The sequence below is a fragment of the Phascolarctos cinereus genome, unplaced genomic scaffold, assembly GCF_003287225.1.
Source record: "Phascolarctos cinereus isolate Bilbo 61053 unplaced genomic scaffold, phaCin_HiC Scaffold_4;HRSCAF=312, whole genome shotgun sequence".
NCBI lineage: Eukaryota > Metazoa > Chordata > Mammalia > Diprotodontia > Phascolarctidae > Phascolarctos > Phascolarctos cinereus.
The window spans coordinates 212,024,448-212,035,820 of NW_027555847.1; the positions used below are offsets into that span (position 1 = coordinate 212,024,448).

Sequence of the window (11,373 nt, forward strand, 5' to 3'; positions counted from 1 at the left end):
ATGAGGATCTTCCTCCCATGTTCAGGGTAGTGCTCGTTCTCTTAGGGAAAGATCTAGGTAGAGTTTTGAAACTCTCTAAGTATTTGAGGTTGTGTCAATATATAAGGCTTCTAAATGAAGCGTTGTGTCTGAATTAGCTGATCAATTAAATAAAATAATTAGTCTTCCTTTTTTAGGTATCTAGGTGACAACGTGGATAGAGTGCTGGTCCTGGAGTTAGGCAGACCTGAGTTCAAATGTGATCTAGATGCTTCCTAGCTGTGTGACCCCAGGCAAGTTATTTAACCTCTGTGTGCCTCAGTTTCCTCATCTGTAAAACAGTGATAATAATATTAGCACCTACGTTCAGGGTTGTTGTGAGGATCAAAGGAGATAATAATTGTAAGGCACTTAGCGCAGTGCCTAGCACACAGTAAGCACTGTATAAATGTTAACTGTCATCATCATCATCATCATCATCATCATTTGACTGAAATAATGGGGGGGGACATACTATAGGTAGCTTCAGCCCCTAAATTTCTGAATAATTCAGAAGTAGAAGCACTTGATTCCTCAGAAACTAGTCACTAGACACATCTTTTTCTAAACTGTCACCTGGACATGGGTAGATTCAGGATGCTTTTTTATTATTTGCAGTAAAAAACAAACAAAAAAAAAACAGGATAACTTTAAATATCATTCACAGGAGTATTTCTAGAGTGGACAATTTTATTTACATTTATTGAGAATATCCTGAGAAAAATATAGTCTCATTTTCTTGGAACTTCTGGCAACTGCAATGCTATTTACCAAAAAAAAAAAAGAGTGAAATGATGAAAACATGTAAATGACTATCATTCAAGTGAATAAATTAACAAGCCAGGTGGAAACTATCTTTCTGGTTCCAATTTCATCCTATCTTCTTAACTGTTCACAGAGTAATAGCACACCTTGACATTTACAGAAGAGATATAAGATAGGTCTTTGCTTGAAATCTGATTCTTGGCCCTTCATTATGCAAAATTAAGCTGCTGAATAGATGTCTTTGAAATTAAATATGAGCATATATAAGCCCTGATTACCAAACAAATATTTAGGAATATATTTACTGTTCTGCTGTACACTTTTCAGTTTAAATTGAAAGAATATTTTGGGAACATTCCTAGATTAAAATTTTGTATTTTTTTAGGAAATTGAAGTACAATACTAGATAATATTTGGATTATTTTAAATATTCATATATAATCATCCTGATAAAACAAAACAAAACAAAACACTACTATTAGAGTCAAGTCCATTTTGAGCTAGTAAGCGATTAAATAAAAAACTATCCCATCAACTTGTAAGACAAGATTATAATTAAATACTATTGTCTAAATTTAAAGTCAGTGGTTAAGTATTATTTTGTAATGAGATAATTTCCGAGTCTTAATATCTAAAAAGTGAGAAATGTATCATTCCATTGCTGAAAATTGTCACTCTTTGGTGGTTCAGTAGTCATCTGTAAAATAGATGAAAGAAAAATTCATCATGAAAATGCAGGAAAGAATTCTTCACAGATATAATATGTTTAGCCTCTCTGTGGATTATCATGAATAGTTTTCATTGTTAGCTTTTTTTGTCCTGAGCAGACTATTTCAATATATTTTATTTTGTACACTTAATTATTTCCATTGGAGATGTTTAAAAATTCCACTGAATCACAAAAAAAGAGAGAAATCTCAGGTATAGAAAAAAAATAAGTTTTCACTAGTTCAAGTTTAGAGTACATTCACGAATTCTTTTTTTTCTTAAACAGAAAATGAATGGCTATAAAGCTATCTTTTGCTCAAAAGTTAAGGTGTTGATAATGAAAGTGACACTCTTAAGGTTCTAGAAATAAAAACAAAAACAAAAAATAAAATAAAATAAAGGCAAATAGTTCCTGCCTGCAAGAGGATCACTTTCTTTTGAAGAATACACTTTATACCTGGATAAGAATAATAAATGATCACACCTGAAGTTAACCTTGAAGGAAAACAAGGAGTCTGAGAGGGGGATAGAATGAAAGTTTATTCTGGCCATTGGAGAGTGCTTATGCAAAGGCAGAGAGGCACAATATAGAATGTCAACTTCAGAGAACACCTAGTAGCACAGTTTGGTTGGAAGGTGAAATACATGAAGGGAAAGAAGATGAAATAAGGCCAGAGAGGTGGGCTGGAGTTCAATTGTGATGGGTTTTAAATGCCTAAGGAGTTTGTATTTTCATGCTAAAAGCAAAGGATAACTTTTAAAAGTAAACAGGGAAATGACATGAGATCTGTACCTTAGAAATGAAATCTACATATTTAGTGCAGGAGATTTTAGAATTTGTCAAAAATTAACATCACACCTTTCGTTGAATATTTTGGAAGTATTGTCGTTTGTACAAAAACTACCTTTCTTGATAACAGTAAATTTTTTAAAACTGCAGATTAATAGGTATTTTTATCTGTACTTGATAATGTATCAGCATTTGTACTTTCATACTTTCAGCAGTAACACAATCAGACCCTAATTCTGCTCCCATTCTCACCAGATTAAGAAATCCCATATGTGTCCCTATAGCCAAATACCCTATAAAACAAAACCCCTTAAAAACTTAACTGAAAGCTAACAAAAGGTAGAAATAGAGCTTGTTAAATTTTAGTTAAGAACATTGCATGTTATTCTCTTAGTCCATGAGTATTTGAGGACAAGTTAATTATATGGGAATTACAGATTAGTTATAGGAAAAATGTCCATAGATTGTGTTTTATTTGTTTTTTATCTATGTAATTAATAAAATTTGATCTATGTAATTAATAAATGTTAACGTGAATTTAAATCCCCAAGTCATAGAATATTTGTGAAGAATTTTTCAGGTCTCTAGCAGTAGAGGACTTTAAGAATTTTAGTTAGATTCTACCAATTTAACTTCTTCCCCATTGGAATGTTAGCTCATTGAGGGCAAGAGCTATTTTTTTTACATGTTTTTGTATCACCTTAGTATCATTAGCCCTTAACCCTGGTACATAGTATGTGCTTAATAAATATTTATTGAGTGATTGATTGTATCTTTGATGACTTTCCCTTTAGAACATCAGCAATATCCAATGATACCCTACAAGACAGAGGAATGTGATCGCTCCTTCACATATATTAGAAATAGAAGATCTGTAATCTTAATTTCTAATTAATGGTTCTTTGTAGATGTCACCCTGACTGACAGAAAAATGAATATAAAAACCACAATCTTATCCCAGATAACTGTGATGGTGAATAACTTGCTTCTCTCACAGATCCTTTAAAACTGAACCCAGTAAGATTGTTTTGAACCCACAACAATTATTTTTTTGTGTCAATGTTGTTCAAGGATAAGATCTTTAATAGGAGCCCTTTGAAGGGTAGGTTTCAGAGTTGCTTTTTAATGGTCCCTTTTAGGTCAAGTGTTGGCTCAAGAGGCTAAAGAATTTTGGATGAAATACCTAGATAAGAATAATAAAAGGCCAAAGAATTTTTAAAGGGAAATACATGAAAGTTCGAGCCAACAGCAGTGTGGTATTGGGAAAAGAAGGTATGAGCTTCAATGTTGCCAATGAAGACTTGAGGCAAAGTCTCTTTCTAATTTAAGGAGCCAGGTATCCTGAAGACATATTTTGAGAGATTTGTCTTTTGAGCATTTTCATGTCTCCTTTGTTGCTAGCCTTACAAAAAAGGAAGAGAAAAAAATCAGGCTTATCCATCAAGTCAATCTTTCTGATAGAAGTGTGTTTTATGGTTTAGGAAGTGGTTGGTAGAGAAATTAGGGATGGAGGAAGATAAAGAGAAAAGTGTAGAAGAATATAAGAAGTAAAAATTATCTAGCTATTTTCACTCTCCTACTACCCAACTTCACTTCAATGTGGACCAAATTCCCCTATCCAATAAATACTGCTATATACATCTCTTGGAATTATTTACCATACTCCATAAGTTGCATCTTTGATGTTTGGACCAGTGCTGGAATGAGTATGAGACAAGGGATCTACTCACCAGGAGAACTGAAAGGTGTTCTGACGGTGGTTTAGTGCAAGAATGATAGAGGAATCTGGATGCTCTAACCATTTCAGAAAATCCCAGGAGCCATTACCCAACTTGGAATTTGGGGAATCAGTTAAGGAAACTTGATCTGTTCCCAAGTGACCATGCTATCCAGAGAATTCATTGTAATTTTCCATAATGTTTTAACACCCTTCATGACACAAAAAGAATATTCTAAAAACTACTAGGAAACTTTCTTATTATTTTTTAGGCCTACCGACGTTAATGATAACCTGTATTTTTTACACTTGCCAAAGGTGAGAGAAAAGAATGGTGGTAGTTGTTTGGCTGGAAAACTTCTGAGAGCCTTGGCAGATTCACCTGGCCTACTTTGCTGAGGTAGTCCATCTCTAGCCCTAATTGAAAGTACAGTAACAGTACACCCCAGTTCAGCTTCACAGGTTAAATAACAACACGAGCTGTTGAGGGGTATTAAGCAGTAGCTTGGAAAGTAGTGAATGGCCAAGAAAGGGAAGTAGAGGGCATTAATCCCTTGCCCACTGAACTAACATGACAAGATCTAAATTCTCTGGTCTGAAGTGGTCCCACCCTTTTCTCTATCCATTTGGGTGGTCTTCAGATTATCCTTTTACCTTACATTTTCATTACTGTGTCATAACATTAGTCAATAGGAAACACATATATCAGAGTAGTTTTCTGCCGGTCATAATACCTTGTTATCCACGTATAACACTTATTTAAGATAATTTATGAGTGAATCAAATGATAATAGTCACTTATAATTATTTTTGTTTCCTTGTTAGCTCACATGCCAGACATTTCCTAAGGCTACATCACAGCTTCATTGCTTGATAGGCAAAGAAACCTTGCTGGGAATTGCCAAAGAATAACCCTGGAAGTCTAAGTTGTAGTCATTTCTGTAACTTACTGGGAAAGAACACACCCACACAGCAGCAGATGAGAAAACTTTTTTTTTATTGGATGATTTTTTAAGGGCATTGTCTGCTGAGGTTCCTTACAGGACACATCAGAACTATACGTGCTATCAAAAAAAGAGTCATTAGTCTTATTACCTCACTAAAGCAATGAGCAAATTACAGATGCTTGCCAGGAAAAAAAAATAAGGGATAGAATGTGGAATTTCCCATTCATAAGGTTATGGAGGCCTTCCTGCAGTTTGGTCCCTTTCTTTTTTTTTTTCTGTCTCCATAGACTTGGGTCTTTAAGAATGCACCATTTCCTGGAATTCTAGAATAGAAGAAGTAAGAGCACTGTCAGTAAAGATGATACTTTAAAAGAATATCACAGTTAATAAAGAGTTCTGAAGAGGGAAGGAAATAATCAGAACAAATTGTCAGATGAGGTAAGGGATAGGCCAAGAGAAAGCATAAAAAAGAAGAAATGCAAAAGTCAATGATTGAAGATAAAAGTATTGTACTGATTTTTTTTTAAACCGATCAACTGGGTAAGGCAAGACCTGTATGATTTAAAAAGTATTAAGCTTTGCAATGATTAGCTATTATATTCCTATTTTGAAACTTGTTAGCCCAACTGTCCTTCTGATGACTTCACTGGAAAATAAAACAATATGGAAATTTCCTGTTGCTATTTGTGGGCAGTTAATTTTTAGTTTTCTTAAAAGTGTTCTTGTTCTTTCTGTAGCTGAGGAGTATGTTCCGATTCTCAGCTTCAAGAGATTGTTCTTTTGAGGAAATGTTTACCTAAGATGGGACTTTCACTCTGTACTAATCCTCTCATTTTATGAGAATAGTATTAAATGCTAAAAGCTTAAAGTGAATTTCATCCTGTATCACTCAGAAGTCTATAAGAAATGGATGCTAAAGATTAAGAATGGAAACTAGGAATTAAGTTTGTTTTTAATAACAAGCTTTGCTTCTTTTGAAGTTTAGTATGTGGATGTTTAATGAAATTAGTTCTCCCAGTACCTAAATTATTCTTTTTAGACATTTTTGGAAGCCACAGCCACTGTTCATGGCTACTGTGGCAGCATTTAGCAAGTTGTTAGTTATTAAATCGCAATTTAAAATAGTTTCTTTCTAAAGATTTGCAACAATTTTATATTTAAAGTTAGCATAACAGAAAGAGCCTACAAATGTTTTTGAGTTGGTAAGTCTTACTTATATTCAACTTGTTTTAAGCATATATGTATACATGTATATATATAATAATTATATATTCCATATATAATTATATATAATTATATATTCCATATATAATTATATATAATTATATATTCCATATATAATTATATACTTTCACTTAGTCCCATTAATATTTAAGTTATACAATAAAGTCAAATGGAAATATAAACATCTACATAATTCTTTCAAAATTTAAATGCAATGGTTTATATACAATAGATATTCAATAAGTGTTGGCTAATTGACCAGCTTTCGGCTACTTCTTGGTACACTAATTTTTAGTAAAAATTATTTAAGAAATGTTAAGGACTTACTTAAAACTGATATTTCTTTGCCTTCAATTCAATAGTATCCTTTGAATGGGCCATAATGTAATACATTCAGTCCTGCCACTGCTCACCTGTAATTAATTCCTATAAATGAAATTCCTTGCACTTTCTTGCCCCAGTGCATTACAGTGCCCAACAAATAGTAGGTCTAAGACATCCTAATAAATTTGGTTTTATTTTCCATGCAAATTGTTTCATACCATCAGCCCCAATTTTGCCATCTCCATCGTTATCAGCTGCCTCCAACAGGGACTTGGTTTCTGAACTGGTCAGGACTCTAGCTCCACTTTCAAATTTCTGGAGGAAAAACCTAGAGGGATAACAAACATTGATGGCATGTTTCTAGTAGACCATTTTCCTCAATCCATTATTTTTTTTTCTGGTTCTATGAATAAATCTGCTTCCCAGTGTAATAACTAAGCCTTTTGGAGGCAAAGATTTTATGTTTTATGAATGGGGGCTTTAAAAATAAGTAAGAATTCTTCAGATTTCTATTACAAAGAATCTTGAAATTGTACAAAGGGTTCTAGAGGTACTAGTTCTAATGCAACTTTCTGCCCCTAGCAGGAATATTCTCTACATTATCCCTGATAGGTTGTTATCAACTACTGTTGTAATGTTCATTAGCAAAAGAATAGTCCAGATAATGAACAATTTTCTGCAAAGATTATCAGGTAACATTTATTTAATGCTTTCTATGATATATAGTAGATGCTTAATGAATGTAAACTAACTGATTGTCTTTGTACTTTTATGAAAATACAGCCGAATGACTACTGTCAAAGTTAGAAATAGACCCAAAGACAAAGCAATCTTCTTCTATATTCAAATGTATAATTTAATGACAAGGAAATTCTAATTCTTACATATTAGGGATACAGACAAAGGAAAACTCTTACTTGAGCTCTTCTTCATCCAGATATCCACTCTGATCATTGTCTATGAACCGAAAAATGTCCTTGACCTGACTAGCAGACATCTTGGACAGGCCAGAAGTCTCGAAGAATTTTTTATGGTTGAAAGAATCTGGGTCTAGAGGATAGAGGCAACATTACTTCCCAGAGTTTATCAGAGTGTTTCAACAATACTCTAAGCTGACTGTTCTAAGCTACACATTACTATAGAATTTTTTTCATCACATCTTGGTACTGTGGATATGTTCTCATTAGTAAAAAGTCATAGAGAAGTTAAGTGACATTCCTAAAGTCATACTGAGATTCTAGGACAGAACTTGTCAATGACATGTTCTCTTGATTTTTGACCATGCCACTGAAGAATGCTGTCTCCTTTTTATTGGTGTCTAAGACACCAATATAACTAGCCATTGTGATAAAATCCTCAGCTAAGACTTTGGTTGAATACCATGTGGGGGGAGGGGAGATTGAATGTATCACTTTTCATTTGGCAGTTTTGGCTTTGTAAAGAGAACCATATTTTCAGGTCCTCTTTCTATTAGATTATTAATGTAAACATTAGCAAATTTTTGCTTTAATCTTCCAAATATTCAAGCATAATTAAAACTTCTATTCATTGGTGCTGGTAGAGTGGAAGGGCTGGAAGCAGAAATGACTAAGATTTACTGTTTTCTTCTGTAGGATAGAAAACTTTATATTCATACAATTTAAAACAATTTCTTTTTCCTTTTACCTTGGCATTCCTCCAGGGCAGCAGCTATATCAGCAGCACTAAGGACATCAGTGATGCTCATGTTTAACCTGATTGCATAGAAGAAATGATATGTGATGAATTACAATAAGTAAATACTGACACACCCAGTTAAATACATTCTGTGAAGCTCCAATGAAACCAATTATTTGTTCAAAATTTAAAAGTTTTGGAACAAAATGTAAAAATAGGACTCTAGTGGGTTTTGTTAAGGCACCAGTCTTATATACCCATGCTAATCAAGAGTGCTCTTCTTAGCACTTTCTCAGAACTTACACCAAAAGAGAAAGAAAGCGTATTGGATTTTGGAGTCTACTTAAATTTCCCATTACTTAGAATTATATTCCTGCCTAAAGTGAAATGGAAGAATTTGTATTATTTTTCAGCTTTTGAAAATATGTATGGTGTAAACATCCACAAATAGGCTGCATTTAAAAATACAAACACATCCAGAACATTTCCTACTTTTTACATTAAAGACAGTGCTTCTTCAGATGTTCTATATGAAAGCAAAAATAATTTGATCTGCCCCCCCGAATATTGTGACAGAGCTTAAAGAGAAAACAGAAAAGAGTATATTATCTACCTTCAAATATGAAAATCAAATGAATTTTATCCTGATCTCCTAGAGATAAAAAGTCCAAAGAGACCTCAACTCCTGGGGGGGAGGGAGGGGATTGAATATACTAAGGGTTCTACTTAGCACAAATGCAACACAGGAAGGAAGAGTCTGGAATTGAGGGGTTTGGGCCACTGCTCACCTTTCTGGATTTTCCCCAAGCAGAAGCAGGAAAAAGAATCGAAGAAAGCAGAGAACAGATGTGTTTTTGCAGTGTTACCAACCCTACCTTATATAGGGTTCAAAAAGTGACAATAACCACTTCTTGGATTTCCTTCTCAGGGATCAAATGGCCAGAACTCAAATTTCCTCCCTAATTGTCTTTCTTTCTTTCTTTCTTTCTTTCTTTCTTTCTTTCTTTCTTTCTTTCTTTCTTTCTTTCTTTCTTTCTTTCTTTCTTTCTTTCTTCCTTCCTTCCTTCCTTTTTCTTCCTTCCTTCCTTCCTTCCTTCCTTCCTTCCTTCCTTCCTTCCTTCCTTCCTTCCTTCCTTCCTTCCTTCCTTCCTTCCTTTCTTTCTTTCTTTCTTTCTTTCTTTCTTTCTTTCTTTCTTTCTTTCTTTCTTTCTTTCTTCCTATTCTAACCTCAAGGGAGTGTAGTTGGGAACAGCCAATTTTTTTTTTAAACAAAGCCCAGTAAACTTTTAAGATTCAGGTCTGCAAATAGAACACTGAAGGGCCAGAGAGATGAATGTGTGTTGGTGGACAATAACCAACTTGCTAAATGCTGGCTGAAAAAAAAATCACTGGAACATGAAAAGATTAGAAAGGGGAGCCAGTTTTGGAATCCCTGAAACTGCTGGCTAATCCTGTGAAGTTGATACAGGGTCAGAGAGAGGTGAAAGCTTCAAAATACTTGGCACCAGAATGGCAGAGAAGTCATCATTCATGGAGTATAGGAGGAAGCCAAATGTTTAGGGGATTTTTTCTCTAATAACGTTACTCTAAATTTTCCAGTAATTTCTTAAATTACACATATGTAAAGCAGGAGAAAAGTGAACCACCAGCAGGATCTAAAAAGCAACTAGGAATTGTGGGAACATTTAAAAAAATACTTATTTCATTAAATATTTCCCAATTACATGTAAAAAAAAAATCAACATTCATTTTTTAAAAATTTTGAGTTTGTGGGAACATTTTAAGAGATCAATTTGGGAGAGAATTCTACTACCAGATCTTAAATCATTGTATTTATAAGGAAATAAAATGGAACTACATTTAGAAGAAATACAGTTTATGCTGATTTTTAAAAATCTGAATCTGTTAGACATATTTCTTAATATACAGTTAGCTTGAAAAGAGTTTCTAAATTTTTCTTGTTAATTGGAAGAACCTATTCTCACAAGCAAAGCCTTGCTCACATTATATAGTTGTTGCGAAACAAAAGATAAAGAAGTTGTGCTGAAATTAAAAAATAATACCCAGATTTCAGTTAGAGTTTTTGAATTATTTACTGAATGAAACAATGGTAATATGGGCATACACTTGGGGAAGATCTGTCTTCTTGGAAAACTAAGGACATTCTTCTCACTCTAGTAACTAATAAACTAAGAGAACTCACTCCCTCTATTAATCTAATCACATATTCTGACTTCTTAGGGGATTAACAATACTCTCTGTCTTGATTTGATCCTTGATTCAAGGGAGAACATGGAGTCCAAGGATACCAGACTAAGGAAATTGTTACAATACCAGTTCTTTGCTCTTTGTAACACAAAGGGGGCCCTAGGACTCCAAGTATCTAATACTGAACATATTACACATCAGAATTTGTTCAAAGATGTATGCTTAAACATATTAAGCTTGCTACTTTGGGTGTTTAGGCATATAGAAAGTAACCAGTGAATTATTTGTGATATGATAGGACTTGGGTATTCTTTCTCAGATCGCTAGAAAATATTTAAGAAAAGGATTATGGTGTTTTTCCCATTCCCTACTCCCCAACCCAGTATTTACATTTTTATAGTCTAAACAGGGAAAACATGATATCCAGATTTGCTAATTTTTCTCCAGGCATGTATCACATTACTCTTTTTTTTTTTTTTAAGACTATTTCTCCCTATCTCATGCAGGCTGGAAATATAGCAGCCACTCAGTCCATCCCACTGCTGATTGGGCAGAAACTTTAAACTGTTCCATTTTTCCTGTTTGGGCCAGTTTGGCCCTCATTAGGCAGTCTGGTGGCCTTCTACACCTGTGGAGTTCACTGAGTTGGTGCCAGAATTCATGTGGGTATCAAATAGGTTTTAAATCTGCTGCAGCCCAGAACTCCTGAGCTAAGGCAAGCTACCAGCCTTAGCATCCTCAAAAGCAGGGACTACAGACATATGCCATTATGACTGACCACATTTTTTTTCAGCCAAAAACAAGGTTTATTAAAGATCTATCATATTGGCCAGACTCTTAAGGAATCTGAACATTAGTGAACTATTGGCCGGATTGTAAGAATCTGAGCCCTGACCGCATTAAAAAAAACCCAAAAAACAAAAAAACTACAAACCTCAGAAAGAGGTTTAGAACAGTGTATCTAAGTCAATAGCTACTATAAACTTTTCCGGACCTTAAAAAAGAAACACTATGAC

General features: G+C 34.0%; 1 protein-coding gene across 1 annotated transcript; it reads right to left on the reverse strand.

Moving 5' to 3' along the window:
* Window positions 1–5,019: 5,019 nt before the first annotated feature.
* LOC110193542 (oncomodulin) lies at window positions 5,020–8,219 on the reverse strand. The gene is made up of 4 exons (XM_020965415.2): window positions 8,159–8,219; window positions 7,411–7,543; window positions 6,712–6,821; window positions 5,020–5,268 (listed from the first exon to the last, which is right to left on the reverse strand). The coding sequence occupies exons 1-4, from the start codon at window positions 8,217–8,219 to the stop codon at window positions 5,243–5,245; spliced, it is 330 nt and encodes a 109-aa protein (XP_020821074.1). The 3' UTR covers window positions 5,020–5,242.
* Window positions 8,220–11,373: the final 3,154 nt, after the last annotated feature.

Bases quoted from the DNA above. Each gene is read 5' to 3' on its own strand.
- LOC110193542 (XM_020965415.2), bottom strand. From the start codon at position 8,219: ATGAGCATCACTGATGTCCTTAGTGCTGCTGATATAGCTGCTGCCCTG. The intron at 7,544-8,158 runs GTAAAAGGAAAA...TCTATCCTCTAG, and splicing joins TGCCCTGGAGGAATGCCAAG to ACCCAGATTCTTTCAACCAT. The intron at 5,269-6,711 runs GTATGAAACAAT...CTTCTATTCTAG, and splicing joins TGGCAAAATTGGGGCTGATG to AATTCCAGGAAATGGTGCAT.